Source organism: Sus scrofa, chromosome 14 (genome assembly GCF_054392235.1).
Source record: "Sus scrofa isolate SSC_HxYL_T2T_F1_AM1 chromosome 14, Sscrofa_HxYL_maternal_Yorkshire_Landrace_v2.0, whole genome shotgun sequence".
NCBI classification, from domain to species: domain Eukaryota; kingdom Metazoa; phylum Chordata; class Mammalia; order Artiodactyla; family Suidae; genus Sus; species Sus scrofa.
Window position 1 is genome coordinate 50524778 of NC_139396.1, and position 13963 is coordinate 50538740.

At 42.4% G+C, this 13963-nt stretch overlaps 1 protein-coding gene across 26 annotated transcripts in view; it reads right to left on the bottom strand.

Moving 5' to 3' along the window:
- Positions 1-242: 242 nt before the first annotated feature.
- The window catches only part of TCTN2 (tectonic family member 2), a 30858-nt gene continuing 17137 nt past the window's right edge, over positions 243-13963 (bottom strand). For 6 of the 26 annotated variants that reach the window (XM_084996187.1, XM_013982781.3, XM_013982780.3 and 3 more), the window contains 8 exons: positions 12081-12173; positions 11465-11545; positions 10807-10918; positions 6381-6487; positions 3923-4079; positions 1083-1208; positions 845-933; positions 243-464 (listed from right to left, as the gene is read on the bottom strand). In XM_084996187.1, the coding sequence (XP_084852313.1) occupies positions 343-464; positions 845-933; positions 1083-1208; positions 3923-4079; positions 6381-6487; positions 10807-10918; positions 11465-11545; positions 12081-12173 (887 nt within the window). In that variant the 3' untranslated portion in view covers positions 243-342. Of the gene's footprint in view, positions 465-844; positions 934-1082; positions 1209-3922; positions 4080-6380; positions 6488-10806; positions 10919-11464; positions 11546-12080; positions 13175-13963 lie in introns of all 26 variants that reach the window. The other 20 variants (XM_084996192.1, XM_084996200.1, XM_084996191.1 and 17 more) reach the window with 8 other exon arrangements.

The following is a 13963-nucleotide window of genomic DNA, read 5'->3' on the forward strand; positions in this document are numbered from 1 at the left end:
TTCAACAGAAATATATACCAAATTTAAAGACTGACTCTCTATGATGCAAATGACATTTGGACCAAGACTCCTAAGACTTTCATAATTTGTGATGAACTCAAATTTAACAATATTTATCTCCTCAGTTGACCCTCTCATGCATTTTGCTGAGTCTGGTATAGCAGAGAGGACACCCATTCTGCATTGCTTGAACATCTGGATAGCTATATACATGAGTTAAATTTGCAGAGCACTTAATAACCTTTTCTATAAAAATAAAATAATTTATTTATTAAGCTTTTACAGAAAGGTACCCAGGAGGACAGCAAAGCCCTGAAGTAAAAACAGATGATCTGTAAGAAGTCAGATGGTAGATGGATGCCAAGCTTTGCATATTCTGGTCCAGGGGTTACTGAGGAACACAGCCAATGTGATGAAGGATACCAGGAGTAAACTCTTGGCCACACACTGACAATAAGGCTCCCCTGAAAGACAATGAATCAAATTAAGCAACGTTCTTAACTTCTTAACTTTCTGGGTAATTATTTAGGTAGAAATAAGCCAAAACATAGTGATCATTTCTAAGTGGAAGCATCAATAAAAGTTTTCTACTTAAAACTTTTCTATGTGTTTTAAGTTTTCTGTGACACATACGCTTTTTTTATTTTTATTTTTTTATTTTTTGGCCATACCTGAGACATGTGGAAGCTCCCAGGCCAGGGACTGAATCCAAACCACAGCTGTAACCTAAGCCACAGCAGTGACAACACTGGATCCTTAATCCACTGCACCACCAAAGAACTCCAAAAGTTTTTTGATTCACGTAACATAATGATAACCATTCTGGAAATATGCTTTACTCTACCTTGATAATACTGGGTCAGTGGATACAAAAGTTGCGGCCAACACACCTCATTTCTGTTACAGTCATACTCGGTAAAATTAATCTGGAATCTACAAAACATTTTAGAACATTATAATAGCTACAGCAAAGCATGCTTTTGATGAGAGGCATCAAAGCCTGATTAAAGAAATAAACTTATTTTTGAACATGTATTTATTCTGCTTCTGGCCTAACATCATTAGGTCAGCAACTGTATTACCTTGTAAGTGGACGGGGTAACTGTGCAGGTATCTTAATAAACTGGACTGATGCACTGATGGGGAAAAGGTCAGCTTCATCCTCACAAGTCAGCCCACACTGATACTGCCAGGTCACCGAGGAGAACCTGAGAAGGAAAGGTGGTACAGGCAACAGATCCACCCCTCATTTCCAATTAAGAACATCAGGGAGTTCCCACTGTGGTGCAGCAGAAATGAATCCAACTAGTATCCATAAAAACTCAGGTTCAATCCCTGACGTGCCTCAGTGGGTTGGGGATCCCGTGTTGCCATGAGCTGTGGTATAGGTCGAAGACATGGCTTGGATCCCTCATTGCTGTGGCTGTGGCATAGGCTGGCAACTGTAGCTCCAATTCAACCCCTAGCCTGGGTACTTCCATATGCCACAGGTTCGGCCCTTAAAAACAAAAACAAAAACAAACTTGACACAACAATAAGTTCTGGGATTCTCCTAAAGAAGTTTCACATTCTACAGGTGCTTTTCTTTCCCCCTTTGTATTATATAAATTTTCAAATGCACATACAAGCAGAGACAGTTACATAACAAACTTCTGTGGATCTATCACAGGCTACAGCAACCACCAACATTTTGCCAGTTCTGTTATATATTTCCTCCTCTATCATCTCATTTCACACTGGTGCTTTTGTTTTATTTATTTATTTATTGCCACACCTGCAGCATATGGAAGCTCCTGGACCAGGGATCAAAACCTTACTTCCACATGAACCCAAGCCCCTGTAGTCGGATTCTTTTTTTTTTTTTTTTTTTTTTTTGGTCTTTTTGCTATTTCTTTGGGCCGCTTCTGAGGCATATGGAGGTTCCCAGGCTAGGGGTCTAATCGGAGCCATAGCCACCAGCCTACGCCAGAGCCACAGCAACACGTGACCCGAGCCGCGTCTGCAACCTACACCACAGCTCACGGCAATGCCGGATCGTTAACCCACTGAGCAAGGGCAGGGACCGAACCCTCAACCTCATGGTTCCTAGTCTGATTCATTAACCACTGCGCCACGACAGGAACTCCCGGATTCTTAAGCCATTGCACCACAGTAGGAAAAAGGTTCATGTGTTTTATCACTTCTTTCTCTCAAACAATATGATAATAACTTCAATAATGATAACAGCAGCAGCTAGTGACTTTTGAGGGCTTTCCATGTTTTTTATGCCTACCTACCATCCCTTTGCCTTGGGAACTACCCCTTTCTACTCTCAGTTGAGGGGACCAGAAGGGACTCATCTGAATCTAGGGGTGGACCCATCACCTGCTTCTGGCCAATTGAGATGTTTATTTCCCTGGCCATGGTGATTGGTACAGAAAGGAGCACATGACTGAAACTGAACAAATAAAGTCACACAGATGACTTTTGAAAAAGATGGGGAAAGGAGGTACCTTCTTTCCACTAGATTTGCTAAACTGATAAGCCTGGATTTGCTGGTGGTCACCTCTGCCATCTCTTGAGGAAAACCTTCCTCTCCTGAGGAAAGCCCACCCAAAGGAAAGAGGAGATAAAGGGGAAAAGACTCTTCCACATGGGAACCATGAGCAATGAACTAGCTGTATGTGAACTTTTTATAATTTGAACCAATAAACTCCTCTTTTGCTAAGTCAGTGTCAATTAGGACTGTCATTTAAAAGTGACAGAGGGGAGTTCCCGTAGTGGCACAGTGGTTAACGAATCCAACTAGGAACCATGAGGTTGCAGGTTCGATCCCTGCCCTTGCTCAGTGGGTTAACGATCCGGCATTGCCGTGAGCTGTGGTGTAGGTTGCAGACGCAGCTCGGATCCTGAGTTGATGTGGCTCTGGTGTAGGCTGGCAGCTACAGCTCCGATGAGACCCCTAGCCTGGGAACCTCCATATGCCACAGAAGCGGCCCAAGAAATGGCAAAAAGACAAAAAAACAAAAAAAAACAAAATAAAAGTGACAGAGGTCTGACACATGAGGTGTTATCACCATCTTACAGATAAGGAAACTGAAGTTCAGAAGAGGTTAAGTAACTGTCCAAGGTCACACAGCTCATTGTGGAATAGCCATTTTTTTAAAATTGTATTTAATTTTATTAAAATACAGTTGATTTATAATGTTGTGCCACTTTCTGCTGTACAGCAAAATGACTTAGTTACATACATATACACATTTTTTTTTATATTCCTTTCCATTATGGTTTATCCCAAGTGACTGGATATAGTTCTCTGTGCTGTACAGTAGGACCTCGTTGTCTATCCATTCTAAATGTAACAGTTTGCATCTACTAACCTCAACCTCCCAGTCCACTCCACTTCCTCCTCTTCCCCCTTGGCAACCACGAGTCTGTTTTCTATGTTCATGAGTCTGTTTCTGTTCTGCAGATCAGTTCATCTATGCCATATTTTAGATTCCACATATAACTGATATCATACGGGGACTAGCCATGATTTGAACCCGCCTGTCTGCCACTAAAATCCCTAACCACTAGGCAATATTCCCTGATCAGTATGCCAACTAATATTCATGAATTTCAAAAATGCCTAGCACTAAGCAGCCCCTTATTCATCTTTGTACCCCCTAAAATCCCTTGCAGAATCCTTTATACATAGCTTATAAGTGAAACTGAGTTTCCATTACAAATGTAGTTTATCCATATTCCATTTACAGTGTTGGTGGAACAGTGGTGAGCATAGCTGCCTTCCATATTCCATTTATACATGTAACTATATTGTTAATCATTGCAATTTGTAAATATAGCAATCAGATTCTAAGTTAGCATTTCCTTATACTTTAGAGCGCCCTCGACTTTACCAACTCTCCCCAAACTATACTTACCCGAGATGCCCTCATACCTTGTCTCTACACCGAGTATCTCCTGCTGAGTGATCCCTTCCACGGCACCAGCATCTGAGAAGAGGATGCGGATACTCAGCTGAGCAGGAACATCTGGGCAGACGCCATTGGAGCTGCTGACAGTAGGGTCTGCTCCTGTATCAGGGGCATCTGTACCTACAGAAACATTAGGTGGTGCATTTTGTTTGTTTCTTTGTTCATTTGTTTGTTTTGGCCACGGCCATGGCATGCAGAAGTTCCTAGGCCAGGGATAGAACCTGCACCACAGCAATGACAACACCGGATCCTTAACTACTAGGCCACCAGGGAACTCCTAAGTTGTGCATTTTGGAAAGAATAATTTAGTAACTGTGGTCCTACAATGCCCCAGAATGGGAATTGTTATTAGACAGGAATCACATGAATGAGGCTTTAATCTCTAACAGGCTTTAGTTATAGGTCACTCAATATCTGTCTCCCCTTGTTTCCTTGTGTTAAGTCAATTCCTGGCGCTTTAAAATCCCTGACCCTTAGTAAAACCGTAAATCATGATTCAGTTCCCAAGCTCCTCACTGAAACCCACCTGGAGTTTAACAGAAATCCCATATAATTGCAGTAAAGTGCCATGAGACTTATCCCATGCAGCCACTGTTCTAGCAAAAGCGCTATAAGACATTTAAAGTCCATTCTAACAACTTTAGTTCCTATGGATTAAATAGTTCAAAAGCAATTTCCTGATGTGTTGCCAGAGCAGTAATACAAATGGAAGAAAAAAAAGCTGAATAAGAAATTGCATTCATCCTGAAACCTGGCCCTGGGGGTAGGGTGGGGGGGAACAGCAAGATCAGTTATAGGATGTGGATGGTAAGTCTTATAGAGACTCTAGAGGGCATGACTTCACTCCTTCAGGGCGTTGGAAGGTCGGGCGACACTGTTTCCAAGTTCTTCCTTGATATATGAATTCAACATCATTTCTCTTCTGTTTATTAACCAGGATCAGGGTTGATTTTCAGCTTAGACATGAAATAGAAACTAACAGCTTCCACCTTGAAGGTGACAAAACGCCATCAGCTCTGATTTCTTACCTGACCAACTCTGGTTCTCTGTCTTGAAATTTCTCACACGTTTTACTTCTCAGGTGCTTTGCTGATCCCTTCCCTCAATCCCTCGGGCATTCCACAGCCCATCTCACTGGCCTAGATGGCAAAGCCCAACCTCTGAGTTCTGTTTCTTTATTTTTTTAAAAAAGTAAAATGGGAGTTCCTGTCATAGCACAGTGGTTAACAAATCCGACTAGGAACCATGAGGTTGCGGGTTCGGTCCCTGCCCTTGCTCAGTGGGTTAACGATCTGGCGTTGCCGTGAGCTGTGGTGTAGGTTGCAGACGCGGCTCGGATCCTGCATTGCTGTGGCTCTGGTGTAGGCCAGTGGCTACAGCTCAGATTAGACCCTTAGCCGGGGAACCTCCATATGTCGCAAGATCGGCCCTAGAAAACACAAAAAGACAAACAAACAAACAAAAAAAAAAAGTAAAATGTACCCAGCCTTGGGCAACCACTCATCTGCTTTCTATCTCTACAGGCAGGCTCGCTCTGGACATTGTATATAAGCAGAATCATATAGTATGTGCTCTTTTTACATCTGGCTCCTTTCATCTAGAATATTTCCTATTACTTTCTTTTCATTTTTTGGCCTTGCCTGAGGCATGTGGAAGTTCCCAAACCAGGGATCAAACCCGCGACACAGCATTGACCAGAGCCACCACAGTGACAACGCCGGATCCTTAACCCACTGTGCCACAAGAGAATTCCTCGCCTTGTTTTAAGTTAACAAAATTTCTTTTGTAAATTACAAAGCCAGTTCTCAACTGCCCATATTCCTGGCAGTCAAAAATTGCTATGCAGGAGTTCCCATAATGGTGCAGTGGTTAACGAATACAACTAGGAACAATGAAGTTGTGGGTTCGATCCCTGGCCTTGCTCAGTGGGTTGAGGATCCAGTGTTGCCATGAGCTGTGGTGTAGTTCGCAGACAGGGCTCGGATCCTGCATTGCTTTGGCTCTGGTGTAGGCTGGTAGCTACAGCTCCGATTAGACCCCTAGCCTGGGAACTTCCATATGCCGTGGGAGCAGTCCCAGAAAAGGCAAAAAGACCAAAAAAAAATTGCCATGCAAACTGATATGCACAGAAAATTCACAAATTTCATTAAGACTTCCTTTCCCAAAGACCGTTAGCTTGTAAAACAACTGGGCAATTTGAACTTCCTGTAGATTTCCTCTTTTTTAAAAAAAAAAGCCATCATGAATAAGAGGTAAAAGATATGAAGAGTCTACTGCCTGGAGAGCTAACCTCTGAACAAATGTCAGTTGGGCCACAGCAAAGAAAGACAGCCTGCCAGGTCAGGCTCTAAAACCACACTTGACGCTATGAAGCCATAGCAACCAAGACACACATTTTACACATATGCAGCTCTGACTTACGTATTATTTCAAGCCAGTCATTGTTGAGATTGTTGTAATGGGAGTTGCCTCTCATTGCAACATGAGTTGCTTGTATTAATGAATCAAGGAGTTCAACAGCATTCTCCCTGCAAGTAAGGAAGACATTGCTCAGCAGGTCTCGTCCTGAAGTCCTTGCAGAGCGTGTCCAGGCTGTGCCTGATGGATGCCTAAACAGAAAACTGCAAACAGACATGGCTGGGAGCCTTACCTCTCTCAGGTGGGCTTCCCAGGATGAACCTTAGCAGCTAAGGTAGGACACATAGAAGCAAGCTTTCACTTTGGACTTAAAATGTTAGTAACTTATGTTAGTATCACATGGTTTCCAGGCTCCTTTGAGGACCAGAGAACTTGGGAGGTAGGATCACGGATCAAGTTACCAGGGTAAATTCACAGGCCAGAGTGACCCAAGGGTAAAAGGAACCTAAATATGTAGCTAGAAGTTTGAGCTATAAAATTAGGCAAAGATTAGGAATTGGAATTTAGCATCTCGCCTTTCCAGGAACATCACTGGCGGTACAAATCTAATGAACCACAAGGGAATGACTGACGGTGGGCTCAGGCCTCACACCCTGTTATCAGAAGCCACTGCGGGTAACTTCTACCCACAGTTCTTCCCTTCTCAACATCTCCCCCATCTCTTCCCTCTCCTCAAAGAACTGCACCACGTGGGCTATATTTCAGATGGAACAGGTGTGAGAATACACGCAATCAGAACCACAAGGAGAGGAGTTCCCATCATGGCTCAGTAGTAACAAACCCGACCTGTATCCATGAGGATACAGGTCCGATTCCTGGCCTCGCTCAGTGGGTTAAGGATCTGGCATTGCTGTGAGCTGTGGTGTAGGTCGCAGATGTGGCTCAGATCTGGCATTTCTGTGGCTGTGGCATAGGCCAGCAACTGCAGCTCTGATTCGACCCCTAGCCTGGGAACTTTCAAATGCCGTGGATGCAGCCTTAAAAAGCAAAAAGAAAAAAAAAAAAAAAAAAAAAAGGAAAGACAAATATCATATGTTATCACTTACCTGTGGAATCTAAAAAAAGATGATACAAAGGAACTTATTTACAAAACAGAAACAGACTCACAGACAAAGAAAACAAACTTATGGTTACCCAAGGGGATAGAAGGGGCGGCAGGGGGGTGGGGATAAACTAGGAGTCTGGGATTAACACACACATACTACTATATACGCAATATGTAAACAACAAGGACCTACTATATAGCACAGGGGACTATAGTCGATACCTTATAATAACCTCTAATGGAAAAGAATCTGAAGAATAGGAGTTCCCATCGTGGCGCAAGGAAACAAATCTGACTAGGAACCATGAGGTTTCGGGCTGGATCCCTGGCCTTGCTCAGTGAGTTAAGGATCCAGTGTTGCCGTGGGCTGTGGTGTAGGTCACAGACAAAGCTCAGATCTTGCGTTGCTGTGGTTGTGCTGTAGATGGGCAGCTGTACCTCTGACTAGACCCCCAGCCCGGAAACCTCCATATGCTGTGGGTATGGCCCTAAAAAGCATAAAAAATTAAAAAAAAAAAAAGAATCTAAGGAATGTATAACTGAATCACTTTGCTCTACACTTGAAATTAATAAACATTGTAAATTAGCTAAACTTAAATAAAAAATTTATAAAAACAAAAGGTATTTTTATTATTTATTTTATTTTATTTTGCTTTTTAGGGCTGCACTCACGGGATGTGGAGGTTCCTAGGCTAGGGGTCGAATCAGAGCTGTAGTCACCAGCCTACACCACAGCCACAGCAATGCAGGATCCGAGCCACATCTGTGACCTACACCACAGCTCACAGCAATACTGGATTCTTAACCCACTGAGCGAGGCCAGGGATCAAACCTGTGTCCTCACAGATGCTAGTCAGATTCATTAACCACTGAACCACAATGGGAACTCCTAAAAACAAAATATGTTTTTAAAACTACAAGGGAGTTCCCTGGTAGCCTAAGGGTTAAGGACTTGGCATTGTCACTGCTACGGCTTGGGTCACTGCTGTGGTGCAGTTTCAACCCCTAGCTCAGTAACTTTCACATGCCATGGGAATAGCCAAAAAACAAACAAATAAAAAATCCACAAGGAGATGCCACTTCACACCTACTAGGATGGCTATTATCCAAAATATGGAAAGTAACAAGTGCTGGCAAGGATGTAGAGAAATTGGAGCCCTTTCACATTGTTGGTAGGAAAATAAAATGGTACAGCTGCTGTGGGAAACAATATGGCAGTTTCTAAAAAAATTAAACATGGAATTACCATATGACCCAGTGATTCCATTTCTACGTATATGCCTAAAAGAACTGAAATGAGGTGTTCAAAAAAAACTGATCCATGAATCTTCATAGCACTATTCATAACAGCCAAACACACCAAATGTCCACAACTAACGAATGCATAAACAAAACAGAGTATATCCATACAAGGAAATCTGATTCAGCCATGAAAAATTATGAAGTACTGATACAGGGTACAACATGGGTGAACCCCCAAAACAGGATGCTAAGTGAAGGAAGCCAGACATAAAGTCACATAGGTTTGATTCCATTTATATGAAATATTCAGAATAGGTAAATCCATAGAGACAGAACACAGATTGGTTACTGCCAGAGCTGTAAGGAGGGAGGAATAGAGAATGACTACCAAAGGGTACAGGATTCACTTTGCAGAGATGAAAATGTTTTGGAACGAAACAGAGGTGGTGGTTGCATAACATCATGAATGTACAAAATGCCACTGTTCACTTTAAAATGATTATGTTGGAGTTCCCATTGTGGTACAGCGGGTTAAGAATTTAACTGCAGTGGCTCAGGTCACTGCAGAGGTGAGGGTTTGATCCCTGGCCTGGCACAGTGGGTTAAAGGCTCTGGCATTGCTATAGCTGCAGCGTAGGATGCAGCTGTGGCTCAGATTCGATCCCTGGCCCACGGAACTTCCATGTGCCATAAAAATAAACAAAAGAATGAATATGCTGTGTGAATTTCACCTCAATTTTTAAAAAAAGAATGTATAGGAGTTCCCGTTATGGCGCAGCGGAAATGAATCCAGCTAGGAACCATGAGGTTTCAGGTTCGATCCCTAGCTTCACTCAGTGGGTTAAGGATCCGGCATTGCCATGAGCTGTGGTGTAGGTTGCAGATGCGGTTCAGATATGGTGTTGCTGTGGCTCTGGTGGAGGCTGGTGGCAACAGCTCCGATTAGACCCCTAGCCGGGGAACTTCCATATGCCTCGGGTGCAGCCCTCAAAAAGACAAAAGAAAAAAAAAGAAAAAAGAATGTGTGTGTGTATATATATATCCATAAATTTTCCAAATGCCACCCAGACAATAAGGCGGAAAATTCTTTATACATCATGTAATAGAATGCTTAAGAATTTTTCACATTTTTATTTTTATTGCCTTTTTAGGGCCACACCTGAAGCATATGGAGGTTCCCAGGCTAAGGGTCAAATGGGGGCTATAGCCACTGGCCTTCACTACAGCCAGAGCAGCGCAGGATCTGGGCCTCGTCTGTGACCTGCACCACAGCTCACAGCAACACTGGATCCATAACCCACCAAGCGAGGCCAGGGATCAAACCTGCATCCTCATGGATGCTAGTCGGGTTTGTTAACCGCTGAGCCACGACGGGAACTTCAAGAAATTCTTTACATGTTAATCACAACAACCATACTTGGCTCTCATTCTTTTTCTTTTTCTTTTTCTTTTTTTTTTTTTAGGGCTGCACCCACAGCACATAGAAGTTCCCAGTTAGGGGTCTAATCGGAGTTGCTACCACTGGCCTCCACCAGAGCCACAGCAACACCAGATCTGCAACCTACATACACCACAGCTTATGGCAATGCCGGATCCTTAACCCACTGAGCAAGGCCAGGGATCAAACCTGAACCTCATGGTTCCTAGTCAAATTAGTTTCCGCTTCGCCACGACGGGAACTCTGGAAGTTTGTATTTATACTATCACTTTTTTTTTTTAATGAGAGTTGCAAAGTTTCCTTCAGGTTCTCTTTTTTTTTTTTTTTTTTTTTTTTGTATTTTTTTTTTTTTTTCTTTTTTGCCACACAGGCAGTATGTGGGAATTCCTGGGCCAGGGATTGAACCTATACTGCACAGCAGCAGAGCCACAAGGTGAGAACGGAGGATCCTCAACCTGCTAGGCCATCAGAGAACTCCCTACTAACACATTTATATAAGTATATTTTTGGCCATGCCCATGGCATGTGGAAGTTCCCAGGCCAGGGATCAAAGCCGGGCCACAGCAGTGACAACACCAAATCCATGACCCACTGAGCACAAGGGAACTCCTTTTTTTCACCCTGTTGTTTTAAGTATTCTTGTGGTGAATTAAATTTAAGCAAACCACTCAAAATGCAGGTAAATTTATCAGTGAGACACTCACCTGAGCTGAGTACAGTTTTCATTCATTCCAACTTGTAAAAGGCACCCAGATAGCGCATTTTCTCCAAATAAAATAGGTTTGAGAGTTGCTGATGTACATAAACCCCTTCCAGCTATAAAATAAAAAGATTATCCTCCAACTATTTTTGCAAAATAAAAGGAAGCAAAAGATCTACTTCAAAGTTTTCTTTCAAGAGAGCACACAATAAGCAGAAATAAAGTTTCCAGTTTTTGAGAACTGAGGCCATTGTTACTCTAATCCTCTGAGAGCTGAACAAAGGCGTCTTTCTTATCGAAATACCTGGGAGAGGATAAACGGTTTATTCTGATCCTGAAATTTAATGCCCTCTGGCAGATGTGGGTAATTACCACTGATGCAGATTTCCCAAGATCTGAATTGAAACTAATCTCATGTCTCCTATTAGCTCCATACTAAGCTAATCAATGACAATGGACTCTCGGGGGCAATTTCATATTTAAATCTTAACTTTTTTTTAGGAAGGAAGGGAGGGAGGGGGGAAAGCTGCAAAGCAGGGAAAACAACCACTCCCAGGCTAAATAAATAAACTGGGCTTTAATGTAATTGATTACTTAATCAGATGCAAAATATAGTAATATTTCCAATTCTAGGTCACCAGAGACCTACCAAACCACATTACCTGATTGCCAAAGGTATAAAGTTGTGACATTATTCTTCCTGTTGGTGTTTAGAGCTCGAATAGGCTTGCCAAGTTGGTAACCTAGCCAAACACAACACAGGAGAGTGAGCATCTGTCCTCCCAAAGTTATTCCAACACAACCGGTGGTAACTAATCAAACAACAGAAAGGAGGAATCCACAAGGAAAGGCAGTATGCAGGCAAAGCTTTTCAGAATACCCTTGAGAGAAGGATGCCACCTTCATTTGTTTCATTGGTGTTGTTTTGGTTTGGTTTGGTTTTTGCTGGAGTATAGTTGATATACCATGTTGTGTTAGCTTCAGGTGTACAGCAAAGTGATTCAGTTATACATATATTCTTTTTCAGATTCTAAAACAAAAACGTCCCTGTGGTTTTTTTTTTTTTTTAAATACATTCTCTTTTTTTGGCCGCGTGCCTGAGACATGTGGAAGTTCCTGGACCAGGGATTAAACCAGTGCCATACTAGCAATCTAAGACGCTACAGTGACAAACCTGAATCCTTAACCTGCTGAGCCACCAGGGAACTCCTGAATACATTTTTAAAGTAAAATCTGAAAAGTGAAAAGTAGGAGGGAGGTCAGTCTTGGATCTCTCACCTTGGAGAACAACAAGCAGCTGAGCAGGCCGGTTCCTGAATGCTTGTGGAGTGATCAGCATTATCTGCTTATCACAGGGGCTCCTAAGGGAAACTAAAACCAAAGTAATCTTCCGTGGAATCTTTCTCCAGTAAACCAGTTCAACCTCAAGGTCTGATTTAGGTCCTTTTCCCATTCATCTCCTGTTAATCCAGCTTATTGTTTCCATCATTTTAATATGAAAAAGTCACAAGTACAGAAAAGTTGAAAGTAATAACGTGAACCTCACTCAATACAGCCAACCCTTAAAATCAACAACTGCCCATATTTAGCTGTATTTGTCTTATCTACATTACCTAAGCATATACATTTGGGGGGAGAGGTAGGACCATTTGAAAATAAGTTGTGGACATCATGACACTTCATCCCCAAAAGTTCCATCGTTCATCTCTGAAATTAAGGTTATTCCCCAATGTCACCATTATGCAAGTATTTCTCCTAAGAAAAATTATTAATAATCCCTTTATCATATCATATCCAATTCATGCTCCTATTTCTTCCTGTCCCCCCCCCCCAGATGTGTTTTTTTTTTTTTTCCTTATATGGCGACACCCATAGCATATGGAAGTTCCCAGGCAAGAGTCGATTTGGAGCTACAGCTGCCGGCCTACGCCACAGTCACAGCAACACAGGATTTGAGCTGCTTCTGTGACCTACACCACAGCAATGCCTGATCCTTAACCCACTAAGCAAAGCTAGGAATTGAATCCACATCCTAGTGGATACTAGTCAGGTTCTTAACCCACTGAGCCACAATGGGAACTCCCCCAAAATGTTTTGGCACTGTTTTTACAAAATCAGGATGCAATCAAGGTTCATGCACAGTGTTTATGTCTCAGGCCACTGGTCCGCCCCTGCCCCCCTGCACTTCACGCTCACATCTGCCTCCTTGGCTCCCCCCAGGTCATTCCTTTTCACCCTTTCCAATTATCTGCTCCTCAAGGCACAGTCTCCTCCATGCTGCCCAGAGCGGTGACTCATCCAGGGCAGGGCTCTGACTTGCTCTCCCTCTGTGAGAAGAGAAGCTGGCATGTGCTGGACACACAACACTGTTCCTGAGTGATGAGAGGTCTGGGTTAGCCATCAACATTCTATTCCTCTGAATCCTAGAGTAACTGTCCCTAAGTCCTGTGCACATTAATCATCCTGGATTGGAGTTCCCTGGTGGCCTAGCAGTTAAGGATCTGGCATTGTCACTGCTATGGCTCTGGTTACTACCGTGGTGCAGGTTTATTCCCTGGCCCAGGAACTCCTGCATGCCATGAGCACAGCCAAAAAAAAAAAAAAAAATATATATATATATATATATATACATATATTTCAATAAAATTTTTTAAAAACTGTATTTCCAGAAAAAAAATTATTTAATTATCTTGGATTGTTCATTGTTGTTTCCTTGACTTGGTGCTGTCATTCCAAAGAAGAGAGTCAATTCCTCAAGGACAGGGCCCAGGTGGTGCAGTCCTCTGAAAACCCTGTCAACCCTCAGAAAGTGTTAGAGAGACAATGGCTCTATACTCACAAGTTGTTTCGCTGCCTGATCAGTTCTGGCTCTTAAGCAGTTTACTCTTTTTTGACAAGCATGTCAACATTTTTCCCTTATTCTGACAGTGTTTCTCAGAAATCTTGTGAAATTAAGTCAGTGAAATAAAAACTCTTAGATTCCAGGAGCCTACTTTCAAAGCCACCAATAAACTCCAAACTCCACATTAGCAAGTATATTAAAATCTGATTTAACAGAAAACAAGTATGTATATGTATATATAGATGTGTGTGTGTATATACATACATATAAAATGGATCATGTATAACTAAATCAGTATATATAAATATTGAAGAGCATG